The sequence below is a fragment of the Plecotus auritus genome (genome assembly GCF_963455305.1).
Source record: "Plecotus auritus genome assembly, chromosome: 15".
NCBI classification, from domain to species: domain Eukaryota; kingdom Metazoa; phylum Chordata; class Mammalia; order Chiroptera; family Vespertilionidae; genus Plecotus; species Plecotus auritus.
The window spans coordinates 3222017-3243208 of NC_137781.1; the positions used below are offsets into that span (position 1 = coordinate 3222017).

Consider the following 21192-nt stretch of genomic DNA (forward strand, 5'->3'; position numbering starts at 1 on the left):
TCTCTCTCTCTCTCTCCCTCTCTCTCTCTCTCTCTCTCTCTCTCTCTCTCTCTCTCTCTCTCTCGCAGGTGAGGGTGCGCGTTGAGCCGCTCAGGTCCCCCGTGAAGACCATAGAAGGGCTCCTGCGCAGGCTCTCGCCCAGCCGCCTGGCGGGGTGCAGCAGCGTGGGCAGCCTGCCCGCGCCCAAGTCCGGCTCCAAGGCGGGCTCCGGCTTCCTGTCGGTGCTGCCGGCGGACAGCGCGCTCCTGGGGCTGGAGGAGAAGCTGAGCCAGCCGGCCCAGGCCCAGGCCCCGGCCGAGAGCGGCGGAGAGGACGGCTGGGCGCCCCCGCCAGGCGCCCCCGACCAGTGCGCCCCGGACCGATGCGCCCTGGAGCGCGCGCCGCCGCCGCCGCCCAAGGAACCGGAGCTGCGCTACGAGGCCGAGAGCCCGGACGAGGCCGCGCTGGTCTACGCGGCGCGCGCCTACGACTGCGCGCTGGTGCAGCGCCTGCAGGACCAGGTGGCCCTCCAGCTGCCGCACCTGGGCCGCCTCACCTTCCCGCTGCTGCACACGCTGGGCTTCGACTCCACGCGCAAGAGGATGTCGGTGGTCATCCGGCACCCGCTCACCCAGGAGATCCAGGTCTACACCAAGGGCGCCGACTCGGTGGTCATGGACCTGCTGCTGCCCTGCTCGCCAGGTACCCGGCCCCTGCTCCCCAGGTACCCGCCCCTGCTCCCCAGGTCCCCTAGTCCCTGCTCCCCAGGTACCCTAGTCCCTCTTCCCCAGGTACCCGGCCCTGCTCCCCAGGTACCCCGCCCCTGCTCCCCAGGTACCCGCCCCTGCTCCCCAGGTCCCCTAGTCCCTCCTCCCCAGGTCCCCTAGTCCCTCCTTCCCAGGTACCCGCCCCTGCTCCCCAGGTACCCGGCCCCTCCTCCCCAGGTACCCCGCCCCTGCTCCCCAGGTCCCCTAGTCCCTCCTCCCCAGGTACCCCGGCCCTGCTCGCCAGGTACCCCAGCCCCTGCTCCTTCCCAGGTACCCCGGCCCTGCTCGCCAGGTACCCCAGCCCCTGCTCCCCAGGTACTCCGCCCCTGCTCCCCAGGTACCCGGCCCCTCCTCCCCAGGTCCCCTGGCCCCTCCTCCCCAGGTCCCCTGGCCCCTCCTCCCCAGGTCCCCTGGTCCCTCCTCCCCAGGTCCCCTGGCCCCTCCCATGGCGATGGCAAGGGTGCATCCTTGGCTCCAAGGAAGAGCTCCCTTCCGTGGGAAAAGTGATTCTCATGAATGCTTATTTATTTTTTATTTTTTACTTTTTTAAAATATATTTTATTGATTTTCTACAGAGAGGAAGGGGGAGGGATAGAGAGTTAGAAACATCGATGAGAGAGAAACATCGATCAGCTGCCTCCTACACACCCCCACCTGGGGACGTGCCCGCAACCAAGGTCCATGCCCTTGACCGGAATCGAACCCGGGACCCTTCAGTCCGCAGGCCGACGCTCTATCCACTGAGCCAAACCGGTCAGGGCTATTTTTTTTTTTTAATTTTTCTAATGGTTCTTTGTCAATCCCGAGGATATTTTCCCATTGATTTTTAGAGAGAGAGGAAGGGAGAGGGAGAGAGAGAAACATCGATGAGAGAGAATCATGGATCGGCTGCCTCCTGCACATCTCACACTGGGGATCAAGCCCACAACCCGGGCGTGTGCCCTGACAGGGAATCCAACTGGCCACTTCTTGGTCCATGAGGCGATGCTCAACCACTGAGCCACATGGGCTGGGCTATATCTTTATTTTTTTTAATGAGGCCTGGCCCCTAAAGGAAGTTGCATGCCTTTATTTTTATATTTTTCCCATTGATTTTCAGGGCGAGGTGAAGGGAGGAGGAGAGAGAGAGGGGGAGAGAAACACTGACACATCGATGTGAGAGACACATTAACTGTCTACTTTTCACACTCACCCCAGCTGGGGCCGAAACCTGCTGCGGGAATCGAACCCACGACCCTTCCGTCTGCAGGCCGCTGCTCTGACCATGGAGCAGCGGCCTGACAGGGCTGTGTTGTGTATTTTTATTTTATTTTTTTAAATATATTTTATTGATATTTTACAGAGAGGAAGAGAGAGGGATAGAGAGCTAGAAACATCGATGAGAGAGAAACATCGATCAGCTGCCTCCTGCACACCTCCCACTGGGAATGTGCCCGCCACCAAGGTACATGCCCTTGACCGGAATCGAACCCGGGACCCTTGAGTCCCGCAGGCCGACGCTCTATCCACTGAGCCAAACCGGTTTCGACCGTGTGTTGTGTATTTTTAAACACACTTAAAAAAAAAAAAAAAAAAGGAAAGAAAGAAAATGAAGTCATCAGCTGTCTGCTTAGTAAGAGTTCTCCGAACATCCACCCTTGGACGTTTTCCGTGGGGAAAGACGAGAAGGAGTGGCTTCCTGCTTGTTAGGAAGCTTCGGAGGTGCTGAGGCTGGCGCCATCTCCCGGTGCCCGAGGCCCGGATCGGCTCTAGGGCACCCACGGGTCTCTGTTCCTCTTGCTCACCCGCTTTTCTCTTCCGCTCCAACCTAGATGACGCCAGGGGAAGGCATCAAAAAAAAATCCGCAGCCAGACCCAGAATTACCTCAACCTGTATGCGCTGGAGGGCCTGCGGACCCTGTGCATCGCCAAGAGGGTGAGTGGGGGGCCTGGCGGGCGTGGCTCCGTGGTTGAGCACGGACCTAGGAACCGGGAGGTCAGGGCACAGGCCCGGGGTGCAGGCTCGATCCCCAGTGTGGGGCGTGCCGGAGGGGAGGCAGCCGATCCGTGCTTCTCTCTCACCATGGATGTTTCTCTCTCTCTCTCTCTCTCTCTCTCCCTCTCTCTTCCTCTCTGACATCAACACAACATATATTTTAAAAAAGAAAAAAAAAGAGGCCCTAGCCAGTTTGGTTCAGTGGATAGAGCAGGGGTGGGCAAACTTTTTGACTCGAGGGCCACCATGGGTTCTTAAACTGGACCGGAGGGCCGGAACAAAAGCATGGATGGAGTGTTTGTGTGAACTAATATAAATTCAAAGTAAAGGAGCGGAGGGGAGAGCAAGAGAACCCTCCGCTCTTTCGGCTCCGCGGGCCGGATAGAACAGCCGAACGGGCCGGATCCGGCCCGCGGGCCGTAGTTTGCCCACGGCTGGGATAGAGCATCAGCCAGGGGACTGAAGGGTCTCGGGTTCGATTCCCGTCCAGGGCACCTGCCCGGGTTGCAGGCTCTCCCCGGCCTCGGTCGGTCGGGTGGCATGCAGGAGACAGCCCAGCGATGTGTCTCTCTTCACCTCGATGTTTCTCTCTCTGCGTGTCTCTCCCCCTCCCTTCCACTCTCAAAACTCAAAGGGAAAAAATATCAAATAACAGCCGAAACCGGTTTGGCTCAGTGGATAGAGCATCGGCCTGTAGACTGAAGGGTCCCCGGTTCGATTCCGGTCAAGGGCATGGACCTTGGTGGCGGGCACATCCCCAGGTGGGGGTGTGCAGGAGGCAGCTGATCAATGTCTCTCTCTCTCATCGATGTTTCTAACTCTCTATCCCTCTCCCTTCCTCTCTGTAAAAAATCAATAAAATATATTTTAAAAAAAAATAAAATAAATAAAATAAAATAAAAGAGAAATGTTTAAAATATTATCTATAAAATAAAAAGAGGGGTGAGTGAGGGCCAATATGTGCGTCCAGGTGCTCCAGGAGGCACACACTCACCTGAGCACGGCACTCAGCGAGTTGCCTCTCTCTCTCTCTCTCTCTCTCCCCCCCCCCCTCCCTCTCAGGTGCTGAGTAAGGAAGAATACGCCTGCTGGCTCCAGGGCCACCTGGAGGCGGAATCCGCCGTGGACAACCGCGAGGAGCTCCTTTCTCAGTCGGCCATCCGCCTGGAGACCAACCTGCACCTTTTGGGTAGTTAACGCTCCCGCCTGGCCGGCTGCGTGGACCAGGGCGGTTTGCAGAGATGGTCAGGGTGGGGGAGGGGACGTGCTCTCGGTGGTACCTCGGTTACCAAACTCCTGGCCCGATGTGTCCCTCTCTCTCTCTCTCTCTCTCTCTCTCTCCCTTCCTCTCTGGGAAACCAATTAAAAACACATAAAAATAGTTTCTATTTTTTATTTGTTTATTTTTAGATACTTTTACTGATGTCAGAGAGGAAAGGGGAGGGAGAGGGAGAGAAACATCCATGACGAGAGAGAATCATAGATGGGCTGCCTCCTGCATGCCCCCCTACTGGGGATGGAGCCCGCCACCCGGGCATGTGACCTGACCGGGAATGGAACCCTGACCTCCTGGTGCCTAGGTCTCCCCTTTGAAATCAATAAAAATATATATATATTTTTTTTAAAAGTAAGGAATAAAGGTGGGCGTCAGCTGCGCGTTTGGGAGAGCTAGAGACGCTGGGTTGTGGGCTCAGAGGATTCTGATCGAGGGCTCCCCGTGACCCCAGCTCACCCTCCACTGCGTCGAGCAGTCAGCGCCATGGGACGGGGCCCAGCGCCGTCCTGCTTTGCCCTGCCCGCTCCTCCGCACGCACGCGGCCGCTCCAGGCCCACCCTCGGCGGCTCCCAGTCCGCGGGCCACTCAGCGTGGCTTCTCGCCCCATCGGGGTCTGAGGACGGACGGGGACACAAGGGCCTCTCTCACCTGCCCTGCCTTCTGTCGGACCAGGGGCCACCGGGATCGAAGACCGCCTGCAGGACGGCGTTCCCGAGACCATCGCCAAGCTGCGCCAGGCGGGCCTGCAGATCTGGGTCCTCACCGGCGACAAGCAGGAGACGGCCGTGAACATCGCCTACGCCTGCAAGCTGCTGGACCAGGACGAGGAGGTCCTCACCCTCAACGCCGACTCCCAGGTGGGTCCCAGGGGCATGGGGGTCCCGGAGACACCTGGCCCCGCCCCGCCCCTCCTCGGGGCAGCCTCCCACGGGGGGGCCCCCGCCTGGAGCTCAGCGCGATGCCACCGCCTGGAGCCTCCTCCCTCCAGCAGCTGCGGAGACCCCCGCCGCCCTGGGCCTCTGCCTGCACCTGGGTTCCGTTTCTGGCGCTTAGTACGAGCTTCTCACTGCCTTGGTACAGGTGGCACTGGCCGCGGTCTCTTAGTGTCAAAGGAACATACGTCTGTGACTTCTTCCTTTTTTTTTTAAATCCTCACCTGAGAATATGTTGTTTCTTTAAAATATATTTTTGCTAGTGGCCCGGTGCACGAAATTCGTGCACATTAGAAGGGGATTAATTAGAGGAAATCATTTAATATTGCTATTTGCCCTTTCTCTATAATAGCAGTGTCAGAGATGAAAGAAAATTAGTAAAATGTATATGAAAATATTCCTCCTGTCAGAGTCTGGGGCTCACCACGGGACCCAGAGTCAAGTCCCCGGCCACCCACATGCACCTCAAAATCATGTGAGACCCAGACCTGGCCGCCCCCCCACCCCACTGGGCTAGATCCAGACCCGGCCAGTCCCACCCTTGTCAAGCCCCGCCGGGCAAAGGACGTAGCCTCAGGTTCCCTGGCCCAGCACCGGGAGGGGGGCACAGCCTCAGGTCCCCTGTCAAGCCCCACCGGCAGGGGGTGTGGCCTGAGTTCCCCCCACCCAGCACTGGGGGTGCACCTTGAGCTCCCCTGTCAAGCCCCACTGGGTGGGGGGAGTGGCCTGAGGTCCCCCGGCCTGGCGCTGTGGCGGGGGGAGCAGCCTGAGGTCCCCTAGCCCAGCACCAGGACGGGAAGCGCACCTTGAGATCCCCTGTCAAGCCCTGCCGGGTGGGGGACACGGCCTGAAGTCTCCTGTCAAGCCCCACGGGGGCAGGGGAGGGTGTAGCCTCAGGTCCCTGCTGATTGCTCGTTAAGGCTCCTTATGGGAACTTGGCCTCAGCTGTGGGTGCAGCCATCTTTGTGACGGAGTGATGGTCAATTAGCATATGCCCTCTTTATTAGATAGGATTGATTTCAGAGAGGAAGTGAGAAGAGAGAGAGAGAGAGAGAAACATCAGTGATGAGCCGGTTTGGCTCAGTGGATAGAGCGTCAGCCCATAGACTGAAGGGTCCCGGGTTCGATTCCGGTCAAGGGCACATGCCTTGGTTGCAGGTTCCCCGGCCCTGGTCTCGGGGTACGGGTAGGAGGCAACCCGTCGACGTGTCTCTCTCACATCGATGTTTCTCTCTGTCTCTCCCTCTCCCTCCTCTAAAAATCAATGGGAAAATATCCTCGGGTGAGAATTAACAACAACAACAAAAGAAAAAAAAAAACGTTAAATGATGAGAGAGAATCATGGATCGGCCGCCTCCTCCACGCCCCCTACTGGGGATCGAGCCCACAACCTGGGCATGCGCCCTGACCAGAATGACCTCCTGGTTCATAAGTCGATGCTCAATCACTGAGCCACGCTGGCCAGGCTCCGAGAAACGTTTTTATTAATTTTACAGAGAGAAGTGGGGAGAGAGAGAGAGAGAGAGAGAGAGAGAGAGAAACATCGATGTGAGAGAGACACATCGATTCGTTGCCACCTGCACCTGCCCTAACCAGGGCCCGGGGTGGGGAACCTGCAACCGAGGCACGTTCCCTTGACTGGGAATCGAACCCGAGACCCTTCGGTGTGGGGGTTGATGCTCTAACCACGGAGAGTACCGTCCAGGGCAGGAAAGCCGTCCTCTGTAGCTTAACCAGGTTTTAGGAGGAACCCTGGGCTCAGCCCCTGGTGCCCGGGAGGGAGACCATGGGCCCAGGCATGCTTTGGGGGGGATGACCTGGTCTGTGGTGGGGCCCAGTCCGCGGACACAGCCCTCCCGTGTCCACCCCAGGAGGCGTGCGCAGCTCTGCTGGACCAGTGCCTGACCTACATGCAGGCCCGGGCCCCCCGCAGCGCCCCGGAGAAGACCCCGGCGGGCAGCGTGAGCGTGCGATTCTACCCCCTCCTCCGCCCGCCCTCCGAGGCCGCCGCCGCCGCCGCCGCCGGCCCCTGCCCGAGCCTTGTGATCGACGGGAGGAGCCTGGCCTACGCCCTGGAGAAGAGCCTGGAGGACAAGTTCCTCTTCCTGGCCAAGCAGTGCCGCTCGGTGCTTTGCTGCCGCTCGACGCCCTTGCAGAAGAGCATGGTGGTGAGGCTGGTGCGCAGCAAGCTGAAGGCCATGACCCTGGCCATCGGTGAGTGCGCGGGCCCGCGGCTCTCCGTGTTTCTTTTATTTTTTTAACGAGAGGCCCGGTGCGCGAAATTCGTGCACAGGCGGGGGGGGGGGGGTGTGTGTGTCCCTCAGCCCAGCCTGCACCCTCTCCAATCTGGGACATCCCTCTCACAATCCTGGACTGCTGGCTCCCAACCGCTCGCCTGCCTGCCTGCCTTCCTGATTGCCCCTAACCGCTTCTGCCTGCCAGCCTGACCACCACCCCCTAACCATTCCCCTGCCAGCCTGATTGCCCCTAACTGCCCTCCCCTGCAGGCCTGGTCACCCCTAACTGCCCTCCCCTGCAGGCCTGGTCCCCCTCCCCCCCAACTGCTCTCCCCTGCAGGCCTGGTCACCCCTAATTGCCCTTCCCTGCAGACCCGGTTACCCCCAACTTCCCTCCTCTGCCGGCCTGGTCACCCCTAACTGCCCTACCCTGCAGGCCTGGTCCCCCTCCCCCCCAAATGCTCTCCCCTGCAGGCTTGGGTCGCCCCCAACTGCCCTTCCCTGCAGGCCCGGTCACCCCCAACTTCCCTCCTCTGCCGACTTGGTCACCCTTAACTGCCCTCCCCTGCTAGTCTGATCGCTCCCAACTGCCCTCCCCTGCTGGCCATCTTGTGGTGGCCATCTTGTGTCCACATGGGGGCAGCCATCTTATGTGTTGGAGTGACGGCCCATTTGCATATTACTCTTTTATTAGATAGGAAATATTTTACTGATTTTTTTACAGAGAGGCAGGGAGAGGATAGAGAGTTAGAAACATCGATGAGAGAGAAACATCCATCAGCTGCCTCCTGCACACCTCCCACTGGGGATGTGCCCGCCACCAAGGGACATGCCCTTGACCGGGAATCGAACCTGGGACCCTTCAGTCCGCAGGCCGACGCTCTATCCACTGAGCCACACCGGTCAGGGCAAGAGATCGTCCTTTTTCACTGCTGCATAGTATTCCCTGGTGTCAATGTACCACAGCTTTTTTACCCACTCGTCTACGGATGGGCACTTGGGCTGTTTCCAGATCTTAGCTTTTGGAAATGGTGCTGCTGTGAACATAGGGGTGCGTGCATGCTTTCTGATGGGTGTTTCGGGTTTCTTGGGATACATTCCTGGAAGCGGGATCACTGGGTCGAATGGGATCTCCATGCTTAATGTTTTGAGGAAACTCCATACTGTTCTCCACAGTGGCTGCACCCAGTCCGCATTCCCACCAGCAGTGCACGAGGGCTCCCTTTTCCCCCACGTCCTCGCCAGCACTTGCTGTTTATTGATTTGGTGATGGCAGCCACTCTGACAGGTGTGAGGCCATACCTGCTTGTTTCAGCTTGTATCTCTCTGATGATCCGTGACTTTGAGCATTTTTTCATACGTCTCTTGGCCGTCGGTATGTCCCCTTTGGAGAAGGGTCTAGTTAGGTCCTTCGCCCGTTTTTTTAAATTGGATCGCTTGTCTTAACTCTTGTGGAGTTGTAGGAGTTCCTTGAGCAGAATCGAACCCCGGACCCTGCGGTCTGCAGGCTGACACTCCTCCCACTAAGCCAACCCAGCCAGGACACCTGCTCCCTCTCATCGCTTCCTCAGCTTCCCACCCTTCCCACGTGGCACCGTAACGTGGCAGAATGCTGCCTCCCCAGGTCTTTTTACCGTTTATCCAGTCACACCCAGCGCAGCCAGGTCGGCGTGGCTCAGGGGTGGAGCGTCAACCTAGGGACCAGGAGGTCACGGTTCGATTCCCGGTCAGGGGCTCATGCCCGGGTTGTGGGGCTCCATCCCCAGTGGGGAGGCGTGCAGGAGGCAGCCGATCCATGGTTCTCTCTCATCATGGATGTTTCTATCTCTCTCTCCCTCTCCCTTCCTCTCTGAAATCAATAAACTATATATATATATTTTAAAGCCCTAGCTGATTTGGCTCAGTGGATAGAGCAGGGGTGGGCAAACTTTTTGACTCGAGGGCCACAATGGGTTCTTAAACTGGACCGGAGGGCCGGAACAAAAGCATGGATGGAGTGTTTGTGTGAACTAGTATAAATTCAAAGTAAAGGAGCGGAGGGGAGAGCAAGAGAACCGGATAGAACAGCCGGATCTGGCCCGTGGGCCGTAGTTTGCCCACGGCTGGGATAGAGCATCAGCCTGTGGACCAAAGGGTCCTGGGTTCGATTCCGGTCAAGGGGACATGTTACCTCGGTTGCGGGGGTCCTCCCTGGCCCCGGGTCCTGGTCCAGGCTCATGCAGGAGGCAAGCCATGGATGTGTCTCTCTCACATTGATGCGTCTGCCTTCCCCTCTCTCTCCCTAAAAATCAATGGAAAAGTATGTTAATCCTTGGGTGAGGATTAACAACAACAACAAAAAAAGAAAGAAAGAAAAGAAAAACATGGAACAGACTGCAGAGTCTCAGAGGGAAGGCGGAGGCAGGTGCGGGCGGGGGGGGGGGAGGCGGTGGGGGGGAGAGATCAGTCAGGCCTTGTATGCATCAATGCATCATCCATGGACACAGATCACAGGATGGTGCAGGCCTGGGCTGGGGCGGGGGCTGGGGCTGGGGCTGGGGCGGGATAGAAGGGGGTCCAGGGGGCGGAAAACGGGAGACCTGTGTCATCCTTGCAACAAGAAAGATTTGGGGGGAAAAAAAAAAAAGAAAAGAAAACAATATAGAATCCAAAGGGCAGGCGATGACCCCCGAGAACATTAGCTTGTTTCTGCAGCCACGAGGGGTGAGTCACCGGGAACATTGCTGTCCATCACCCCTCGTTGCGGAGGGGACGTTCTGGGAAAAGCTGCCAGGGATGTTATTGCTTCGTAGAATTTCAATTCTGCCGAGTCTGACTCACCGCCCACGTCGGGGGGCCAGAGCAATAAAGGATCGGGGGGGGGGGGGGGGGGCGCGGGGGCGGGGGCGGGGGAGGGAGGGGGAAAATTCCAGGGCAGCGTCCTCCTGTGGAGGGTGGAATGAGTCACCCTCGGGGCGTCGTGGGTCTGCACTCTCTGCGCATTCGAGACACGTCGCTGCTTCGTGATGGGATCCGAGACCCGTGAGGGACGGTGGCGGCGTCTCCCCTTGCTTCCCCCCCTCCCCGCGCCCCCGTTCCCCGGCCCCCCCCGAGAGCTCTAACCTAGGCCTGGTGTGGCTAAACACTGTTTTGTGTGGGGTTTTTTTGCCTTGAAAATATATGTTTTTCTTTTATAGAGAGATACATAGATGGTTTTTAAATATATTTTTATTGATTTCAGAGAGGAAGGGAGAGGGAGAATCACAGAGACATCAGCGATAGAGAAGTGTGCCTGGATCGGCTGCCTCCTGCACACACATGCGCACACACACACACACGCGCACACACACACACGCACACACATACACACACGCACCCCACACTGGGGACCGAGCCTGCAACCACCCCCGCTGGCATGTGCCCTTGACTGGAATCGAACCCGGGACCCTTCAGGTTGCAGGCCGACACTCTATATCCCCTGAGCCAAATCAGCTAAGGCTATCTATATATATATATATTTTTTTTTAATTGATTTTAGAGAGAGAAGAAGGGAGAGGGATAGACAGACAGAAACATCCAACAGCTGCGCCCTGCAGGCCCCACACACCGGGCAGGGAGCCCGCACCCCGGGCACATGCTCTCACGGGGAATCAAACGGGTGACCTCTTGTTTCATGGGTGGGTGCTCAGCCACGGTGCCACGCCGGCCGGCCGGGCGGGGGCTGAGCATTCTCCATCAGCAGCTTGACTCGATAAGCCGCAGTGCTCCTGGATGGCACTGGCGGGGGGCGGGGGGCGGGGGGGGGGGTCAGAGGTGAGCACGGAAGCCACCCATGCTCACACAGAGCTCAACCACTTTGTGGGCAGAACGTACCCCTCCTTCACCCCGCGTAGGGAAGCGCCCCCCGTGAGTACGAATCGGAGTCGACCCATCGAACCAGGAGGCCGCGGGTTCGAGTCCCTGTCGGGGCACATGCCCGGGTTGTGGGCTCCCGCCCCAGGAGGAGGCAGCCAGGCCATGATTCTCTCTCATCATGGATGTTTCTCTCTCTCTCTCTCTCTCTCTCTCTCTCCTTCTCCCTTCCTCTCGCTCTCAAATCAATAAAAACATTTTTAAAAGAAAGAAAGAAAAGACTGGCCCAGGGCAGGAAGTGATTGCGATGAAGAGGGGCCCTCTCCCTGGGCGGACACTGTGTTGAGGGCGCTGTAGGTGTAGGAGGCAGCTGTGCAGAGTGCATACTAAACGAAGAGGTAGCCACAGACAGCCTGCTTTCATATAGATACACACACACACACACACACACACACACACACACACACACACTAGTGGCCCGGTGCAAAAACCCATGCACGGGGGGTGGGGGGGTCCCTAAGTCCAGCCTGCACCCTCTCCAATCTGGGACCCCTCGGGGGATGTCCGACTGCCGGTTTGTGGGATCGGGCCTAAACCGGCAGTTGGACATCCCTCTCACAATCCGGGACCGCTGGCTCCTAACTGCTCACCTGCCTGCCGGCCTGATTGCCCCCCAACTGCACCCCCCCACCAGCCTTCTCACTCCCAACTGCCCCCCCTTGCTGGCTTGATTGCCCCCATCTCCCCCCCCCACACCAGCCTGCTCACCCCCGACTGCCCCCCCTGCCCCCGCCGTTGGCCTGATCACCCCCAACTGCCCCGCCTTGCCAGCCTGATCACGCCCAACTGCCCCCCCCCCTTGCTGGCCTGCTTGCCCCCAACTGCTCCCCCACCCACCGCCGCTGACCTGATCACCACCAACTGCCCTCCCCTCCTGGCCTGATCACCCCTAACCGCCTCTGCCTCGGCCCCACCTCCATGGCTTTGTCCGGAAGGATGTCCGGAAATCTCCCAGAAGGTCTCCCAGTCTAATTAGCGTATTACCCTTTTATTACTAGATGTGTATTTTATTGATCTCAGTGAGGAAGGGAGAGGGAGAGAGAGACAGACACATCCATCACGAGAGAGAAACATGGACCGGCTGCCTCCTGCACGTCCCCTACTGGGGATGGAGCCTGTAACCCGGGCATGTGCCCTTGACCGAAATCGAACCTGGGACCCCTTCGGTCCACAGGCCGACACTCTATCCACTGAGCCACACCGGCCGGGGCCCCGCCCGCTTTCTGACACACCGGTGGGTGCTCTGACCGCCTGATCCAGTTCTCCTAGGGCCGTTCCTCGCGCCCCCCACCCCCCACCCCCGGGACCTCTCCTGGGACACGGACCTGTGGGGGACCCTCATGTAGCCGATTTGCTTCTGGGCCTCTCAACTCAGCTCCTCCTGCCTGTGCCGCTTCTAGGAGATGGAGCCAATGACGTCAGCATGATCCAGGTGGCCGACGTGGGCGTGGGCATCTCCGGCCAGGAGGGCATGCAGGTAAAGACCCCTCGGGGCTGTCCCCGGGCGACCGGGTGGCTCACCGTCACGTCATGCCTTTCGGGGGGGTGGGGGGGATAGGGGAGCCTCTGGCCGACAGAGCTAAAGGGTCAGCCTTCCACACGACTGATGATGGATGACCCGCTGGTCGGGGCCCGTACAAGAGGCAACAATGGATGCTCACACATGGATGTCTCTATCCCTCTCGCCTCCCTTCCTCCCTGAAATCAATGAAAAAAAAATCTTTTTAATTTGAAAAAGATACCCCTGAACTAGCCCTAGCCGGTTTGGCTCAGAGGATAGAGCGTTGGCCTGCAGACCGAAGGGTCCCGGGTTCGATTCCTGGTCAAGGGCACATGCCTAGGTTGCAGGCTCGATCCCCAGTGGGGGGCGTGCAGGAGGCAGCCGATCCATGCTTCTCTCTCATTGATGTTTCTCTCTCCCTCTCCCTTCCTCTCTGAAGTCAATAAAAATATATTTTAAAAAAGATACCCCTTGCCCTAACCGGTGTGGCTCAGTGGCTAGAGCATCAGCCTGCGGACTGAAGGGTCCCGGGTTCGATTCCGGTCAAGGGCATGGACCTTGGTTGCGGGCACATCCCCAGTAGGAGGTGTGCAGGAGGCAGCGGATGGATGTTTCTCTCTCATCGATGTTTCTAACTCTCTATCCCTCTCCCTTCCTCTCTGTAAAAAAATCAATAAAAAAAAATACCCCTTGCCCTGACCGGTGTGGCTCAGTGGATAGAGCGTTGGCCTGTGGACTCAAGGGTCCCGGGTTCGATTCCTGGTCAGGGCACATGCCCGGGTTGCAGGCTCGACCCCCAGCAGGGGGTGTGCAGGAGGCAGCCGATCCGTGATTCTCTCTCATGATGGATGTTTCTCTCTCCCTCTCTCCCTTCCTCTCTGAAGTCAATAAAAATCTATTTTTAAAAAAGATACCCCTTGCCCTAACCGGTGTGGCTCAGTGGATAGAGCATCAGCCTGTGGACCGAAGGGTCCCGGGTTCGATTCCGGTCAAGGGCATGGACCTTGGTTGTGGGCACATCCCCAGTAGGAGGCGTGCAGGAGGCAGCTGATGGATGTTTCTAACTCTCTCTCCCTCTCCCTCCCTCTCTGTAAAAAATCAATAAAAAAAAGATACCCCTTGCGCTGACCGGTGTGGCTCAGTGGATAGAGCATCGGCCTGTGGACTGAAGGGTCCCGGGTTCGATTCCGGTCAAGGGCATGGACCTGGGTTGCGGCCACATCCCCAGTAGGAGGCGTGCAGGAGGCAGCTGATGGATGTTTCTCTCTCATCGATGTTTCTAACTCTCTCTCCCTCTCCCTTCCTCTCTGTAAAAAAATCAATAAAAAAAAGATACCCCTGAACTAGAGGAGTCCTTGTTGAGATCGAACTTTTCTTTCCTCGAAGGCGGTAACAGGAGAGATGGTAATACGAGGAGGCCTGGCCGTTCGCACACACGTCACGTGTAACGCTGGGTTCCTCCGCCCGGGTGTTGCCTGGTTCTTGGGGGGATGAGACACCCCATAGGCAGGGCGAGGGGCTGACAGTCATGCAGGCCCTCTCCCTCTCAAGGCAGTGATGGCCAGCGACTTTGCGGTGCCCCGGTTCCGCTACCTCGAGCGGCTGCTGATCGTGCACGGACACTGGTGTTACTCCCGGCTGGCCAACATGGTGCTCTACTTTTTCTACAAGAACACGGTAGGTGTGGGTGGGACCCCGCTCGTCTCTGAGTGTTGGAACGGAAAGGCCTGGCCGGTGTGGCTCAGGGACTGAGCGTCGTCCCGCGCACCAGGAGGTCACCGGTTCGATTCCCGGTCAAGGGCACAGGCCCGGGTTGCGGGCTCCATCCCCAGCAGGGGGGCGGCGTGCAGGAGGCAGCCGGCCGATCGATCGATGTCAGCGTTTCTCCCTCATCGATGTTTCTCTCTCTCTCTCTCTCTCTCTCTCTCTCTCCCTCTCTCCCTCTCCCTTCCTCTCTCAAATCAATAAAAACATATTTAAAAATACGTGGTGCTGCCGAAACCGGTGTGGCTCAGTGGATAGAGCGTTGGCCTGTGGACTCAAGGGTCCCGGGTTCGATTCCGGTCAAGGGCATGGACCTTGGTTGCGGGCACATCCCCAGCAGGGGGTGTGCAGGAGGCAGCTGATCGATGTTTCTCTCTCATCGATGTTTCTAGCTCTCTCTCCTCCCTTCCTCCCTTCCTTTAAAATATTGATATTTTAAAATATCAATAAAATATATTTTAAAAAAATAAAAAAAAATATGTGGTGGGTGGGAAGAGATGAACTAGAGAATTTATATGCGTCGATGCCATAAACCCGTGGGCACAGACAGATCAGGGGTGGGGGGGGGGCAGGATGGGCGGCAGAGGTGAGCGAGAAGGAAGCGCTGGGGGGGGCGGGGCGGGGGGGAGAAAGAAGATCTACGTAATACTTTCAAAACGGAAGATTTTTAAGAACACACTTATTTTTTTAAATATATTTTTATTGATTTCAGAGAGGAAGGGGAGGGGGGGAGAGAGAGATAGAAACATCCGTGACGAGAGAGTATCATGGATCGGCTGCCTCCTGTACGCCCCCTACTGGAGATCGAGCCCGGGAATTGAACCATGACCTCCTCCTGGTTCTTAGGCTGATGCCAAACCACTGAGCCACACTGGCTGGGCTTACAAACATCTTTTAAAAACATAAAACGTATAAAAGGACCTGAGATGGACAGCTGAGAGCACGTACTTGGGTTGTAGGTTCGATCCCCGGCCCCAGTCAGGTGGTGCAGGGGGGAGGCGACCAATATGCCCGTCTCTTTTTTTTTTTTTTTTTTAATATATTTTATTGGTATTTTACAGAGAGGAAAGGAGAGGGCTAGAAAGCTAGAAACATCGATGAGAGAGAAACATCGATCAGCTGCCTCCTGCACACCTCCCACTGGGGATGTGCCCGCAACCAAGGTCCATGCCCTTGACCGGAATCGAACCCAGGACCCTTCAGTCCGCAGGCCGACGCTCTATCCACTGAGCCACACCGGTTTCGGCTGCACATCTCTTGATGTTTCTCTCTCTCCCTCTCTCTCCCTCTCTCCCCCTTCCACTCCGTCTTAAATCAATGGAGGGGGAGGGAATATCCTCAGGTGGAGGATTGACAAGAACAAACGTGCCAGACAGGGGCAGGCCTTCGGCAGCTCAGCTGCTACAGCAGGTCCCCCCCCCCCGCCCCGCCCCCCGCGTGGCCACCTGGCGTGAGCACAGACCCCGGCCTGGCCCGCCGTCCCTGCCCGCCTAAGACGCGGGGCCTCTGTTAACAAGCGCTTGATCTGCTCGAGGAGTTCAAGGATGAGAAATTCATTGGTTTCACAAACACGGCGGCTTTCCTTTCCAAGAAAGCGAGGAGACGTTGCCGCAGCAACGGTGGTGGAGAAAGAAAGCGTTGGGTACCATCGCGAAGAAGGAGAAGGAGGAGGAGGAGGAGGAGGACGGGGATGAGGAGGGGGAGGAGGAGGAGGAGGAGGAGGAGGAGGAGGAAGAAGAAGAAGAAGAAGGAGGAGGAAGAAGAAGACCCACTCAATTATCTTCATACTTTTTTTTTCTCCTCTTTCTGTGGAGGCTGCTTACTCACGATGAGGTGTGAGGCGGAGCCTGTGGCCGTGGGGGTCAGAGAAGCCGGTGTGGGAGGGAGGGAGGGAGGGAGACAGGGAGGGAGGGACGGAGCAGGGAGGCGATGAGGAAGCCAGGTGTGTCGGTTTTCCGTGGGGAAGGGGCGAGTCGCAGTCAAACGTGGGACCTGGAGGATGTGTATGTAAGAGCTCACGTCAATACAGACCATCGCCCGGCCGGGGTGGCTCCGTGGTTGAACACCGACCTAGGAACCAGGAGGGTCAGGGTTTGATTCCCGGTCAGGGCACATACCCAGGGTTGTGGGCTCGATCCCCAGGAGGGGGCGTGCAGGAGGCAGCCGATCCATTCTTCTCTCGCATCGCGGATGTTTCTATCTCTCTCTCTCCCTCTCCCTTCCTCTTTGAAATCAATAAATACATTTATATATATATATATATATATATATATATATATATATATTTTTATTATTCATTCTCACCTGAGGATATTTTTCCTTTGACTTTTAGAGAGAGTGGAAAAGAGGGGGACAGAAAGAGAGAGAGAAACATCGATGTGAGAGTGAAACTGAGGTCATGCCCTTGACTGGAATGGAACCTGTGGTCCTTCAGTCCGTGGCCCGATGCTCTATCCACTGAGCCAAGCCAGTTAGGTCAATAAAAACATTTTAAAAAATAACAATAAGCCCTGACCGGTTTGGCTCAGTGGATAGAGCGTCGGCCTGCGGACGGAAAGGTCCCAGGTTCGATTCCGGTCAAGGGCATGTACCTTGGTTGCAGGCACATCCCCAGTAGGAGGTGTGCAGGAGGCAGCTGATGGATGTTTCTAACTCTCTATCCCTCTCCCTTCCTCTCTGTAAAAAAAATCAATAAAATATATTTGAAATAATAATAATAATAAATGCAGGCCCTCGCTGGTTCGGCTCAGTGGATAGAGCATCAGCCTGTGGACGGAAGGGTCCCGGGTTCGATTGCGGTCAAGGGAATGTACCTCGGTGGCAGGCTCCTCCCCGGCCCAGGCCCTGGTCGAGGCTCGTGCAGGAGGCAACCCATCGCTGTGTCTCTCTCACATCGATGAGTCTCTCTCTCTGTCTTTCCCTCTCCCGTCCACTCTCTCCAAACATCCATGGAAAAATAGCCTCCGGTGAGGATTAAAAGACAGAACAACACAGATCAATGGGACAGTTTGTACCATCGCCAGGGCTAAAATAATAATAATAGTAATAATAATAATAATAATAATAATTAGTCTTTACCGTCACCCTCGGCGAACCCCCGAGGCCCCGTGGAGGGAATGGTTGGTCCCGGGCGTCTCTGAGCGGCGTGTCCCGTTCTCCCTGTCTCTCTTCCAGATGTTCGTGGGCCTCCTCTTCTGGTTCCAGTTCTTCTGCGGCTTCTCCGCCTCGGCCATGATCGACCAGTGGTACCTGATCTTCTTCAACCTCCTCTTCTCCTCGCTGCCCCAGCTCGTGACGGGGGTGCTGGACAAGGACGTGCCGGCTGACGCGCTGCTGGCCCAGCCCCATCTGTACCGCAGCGGCCAGAACATGGAGGTGAGGCCCCCCCCCTCCGGCCCGCCTGTCTCCCTCCCGCCCTGTCCGCTCACGGCCTGCAAAGGGCAAGTCCCCGGGGGACAGACTGTCGAGTCAGCCCCGGCCGGTGTGGCTCCGTGGTTGAGCTTCATCCGTGCACGGAGAGGTCGCGGGTTCGATTCCCGGCCTGGGTTGTGGGCTCGATCCCCAATAGGGGGCGTGCAGGAGGCAGCCGATCCATGATGTTTCTCTCTCTCTCCCTCTCCCTTCCTCTCTGAAATCAATAAAAATACATTTCAAATAATCAAAATCAATAGAAACATATTTTTTAAAAAATTCTTGAGGCTGGCCCCAAGCCGGTTTGGTTCAGTAAATAGAGCATCGGCCTGCAGACGGAAGGGTCCCGGGTTCGATTCCGGTCAAGGGCACCTGCCCGGATTGCGGGTTTGGTCCCCAGGAGGGACTGTGCAGGAGGCAGCTGATGCATGATTCTCTCTCATCGATGATGCTTCTGTCTCTCGCTCTCCTTCTCCCTTCCTCTCTGACATCCATAAACATATATTTTAAAACAAGGAATAATGGGACAAAAACCGACTCCGCGCCAGTCTCCAGGAGCCGGAGGGAAGCCAGCTTGGAATGTAAATCAGGGGCCCTTATAAGAGCTGCCGCCGGAGCAGGGACTTCCTTTCCTTTTTTTCCCTCTAAAACAAGCCTCCAGAAATGTGACTTGTTTTACACGGGGAATTAACGAGAAGATAAACGCACAGGGAAACTGTTGAAAAGACACGCGAACAAAAACAGATGTAAATAGTGGTAAACAGACCGCGTGGATTGACAGGCTAATTACCAGCTCCTCCTCCCAGCCAGCGATTCGCGGAAGCCTTCCACGTTCGGCTCCTCAGCTGGCTGGGATGATTCTGTGTGTGCAATAGTCTCTGAGTCAGAGGTATTCTGTGTGTGCAATCGTCTCCGAGTCAGAGGTATTCTGTGTGTGCAATCGTCTCCGAGTCAGAGTTATACTGTGTGTGCAATAGTCTCTAAGTCAGAGTTATTCTGTGTGTGCAATAGTCTCCGAGTCAGAGTTATTCTGTGTGTGCAATAGTCTCCGAGTCAGAGTTATTCTGTGTGTGCAATAGTCTCCGAGTCAGAGTTATTCTGTGTGTGCAATAGTCTCCGAGTCAGTTATTCTGTGTGTGCAATAGTCTCCGAGTCAGTTATTCTGTGTGTGCAATAGTCTCCGAGTCGGAGTTATTCTGTGTGTGCAATAGTCTCCGAGTCAGTTATTCTGTGTGTGCAATAGTCTCCGAGTCGGAGTTATTCTGTGTGTGCAATAGTCTCCGAGTCGGAGTTATTCTGTGTGTGCAATAGTCTCCGAGTCAGAGTTATTCTGTGTGTGCAATAGTCTCTAAGTCAGAGTTATTCTGTGTGTGCAATAGTCTCCGAGTCAGAGTTATTCTGTGTGTGCAATAGTCTCCGAGTCAGAGTTATTCTGTGTGTGCAATAGTCTCCGAGTCAGAGTTATTCTGTGTGTGCAATAGTCTCTAAGTCAGAGTTATTCTGTGTGTGCAATAGTCTCTAAGTCAGAGTTATTCTGTGTGTGCAATAGTCTCCGAGTCGGAGTTATTCTGTGTGTGCAATAGTCTCTAAGTCAGAGTTATTCTGTGTGTGCAATAGTCTCTAAGTCAGAGTTATTCTGTGTGTGCAATAGTCTCCGAGTCGGAGTTATTCTGTGTGTGCAATAGTCTCCGAGTCAGAGTTATTCTGTGTGTGCAATAGTCTCCGAGTCGGAGTTATTCTGTGTGTGCAATAGTCCCTGAGTCAGAGTTATTCTGTGTGTGCAATAGTCTCTAAGTCAGAGTTATTCTGTGTGTGCAATAGTCTCCGAGTCAGAGTTATACTGTGTGTGCAATAGTCTCTAAGTCAGAGGTATTCTGTGTGTGCAATAGTCTCCGAGTCAGAGTTATACTGTGTGTGCAATAGTCTCTAAGTCAGAGTTATTCTGTGTGTGCAATCGTCTCCGAGTCAGAGTTATACTGTGTGTGCAATAGTCTCTAAGTCAGAGTTATTCTGTGTGTGTAATAGTCTCCGAGTCAGAGTTATTCTGTGTGTGCAATAGTCTCCGAGTCAGAGTTATTCTGTGTGTGCAATAGTCTCCGAGTCAGAGTTATTCTGTGTGTGCAATAGTCTCCGAGTCAGAGTTATTCTGTGTGTGCAATAGTCTCCGAGTCAGAGTTATTCTGTGTGTGCAATAGTCTCCGAGTCAGTTATTCTGTGTGTGCAATAGTCTCTAAGTCAGAGTTATTCTGTGTGTGCAATAGTCCCTGAGTCAGAGTTATTCTGTGTGTGCAATCGTCTCCGAGTCAGAGTTATTCTGTGTGTGCAATAGTCTCCGAGTCAGAGTTATTCTGTGTGTGCAATAGTCTCCGAGTCAGTTATTCTGTGTGTGCAATCGTCTCTAAGTCAGAGTTATTCTGTGTGTGCAATAGTCTCTGAGTCAGAGTTATTCTGTGTGTGCAATAGTCTCCGAGTCAGTTATTCTGTGTGTGCAATAGTCTCCGAGTCGGAGTTATTCTGTGAGTGCAATAGTCTCCGAGTCAGAGGTATTCTGTGTGTGCAATAGTCTCCGAGTCAGAGTTATTCTGTGTGTGCAATAGTCTCCGAGTCAGTTATTCTGTGTGTGCAATAGTCTCTAAGTCAGAGGTATTCTGTGTGTGCAGTAGTCTCTAAGTCAGAGGTATTCTGTGTGTGCAATAGTCTCTAAGTCAGAGGTATTCTGTGTGTGCAATAGTCTCTAAGTCAGAGGTATTCTGTGTGTGCAATAGTCTCTAAGTCAGAGGTATTCTGTGTGTGCAATAGTCTCCGAGTCAGAGGTATTCTGTGTGTGCAATAGTCTCCGAGTCAGTTATTCTGTGTGTGCAATAGTCTCCGAGTCAGAGTTATACTGTGTGTGCAATAGTCTCCGAGTCGGAGTTATTCTGTGTGTGCAATAGTCTCCGAGTCGGAGTTATTCTGTGTGTGCAATAGCCTCCGAGTCAGATTTATTCTGTGTGTGCAATAGTCTCTGAGTCAGAGGTATTCTGTGTGTGCAATAGTCTCCGAGTCAGAGTTATTCTGTGTGTGCAATAGTCTCCGAGTCGGAGTTATTCTGTGTGTGCAATAGTCTCCGAGTCAGAGGTATTCTGTGTGTGCAATAGTCTCCGAGTCAGTTATTCTGTGTGTGCAATAGTCTCTAAATCAGAGTTATTCTGTGTGTACTATAGTCTCCGAGTCGGAGTTATACTGTGTGTGCAATAGTCTCCGAGTCAGAGTTATTCTGTGTGTGCAATAGTCTCCGAGTCAGAGTTATACTGTGTGTGCAATAGTCTCCGAGTCAGAGGTATTCTGTGTGTGCAATAGTCTCCGAGTCAGAGGTATTCTGTGTGTGCAATAGTCTCCGAGTCGGAGTTATTCTGTGTGTGCAATAGTCTCCGAGTCAGAGGTATTCTGTGTGTGCAATAGTCTCCGAGTCGGAGTTAT

At 55.5% G+C, this 21192-nt stretch overlaps 1 protein-coding gene across 1 annotated transcript in view; it reads left to right on the plus strand.

Annotated features, from left to right (window-relative positions):
* The window catches only part of ATP10A (ATPase phospholipid transporting 10A (putative)), a gene marked incomplete at both ends in the record, with an annotated part of 67807 nt that overhangs the window by 39325 nt on the left and 7290 nt on the right, over nucleotides 1–21192 (plus strand). Inside the window, 8 exons of the mRNA XM_080651578.1 lie at nucleotides 69–681; nucleotides 2558–2661; nucleotides 3784–3910; nucleotides 4670–4854; nucleotides 6801–7143; nucleotides 12458–12534; nucleotides 14110–14235; nucleotides 17497–17697. Coding sequence (XP_080507704.1) covers nucleotides 69–681; nucleotides 2558–2661; nucleotides 3784–3910; nucleotides 4670–4854; nucleotides 6801–7143; nucleotides 12458–12534; nucleotides 14110–14235; nucleotides 17497–17697 — 1776 coding nt within the window. The remainder of the gene's footprint in view (nucleotides 1–68; nucleotides 682–2557; nucleotides 2662–3783; nucleotides 3911–4669; nucleotides 4855–6800; nucleotides 7144–12457; nucleotides 12535–14109; nucleotides 14236–17496; nucleotides 17698–21192) is intronic.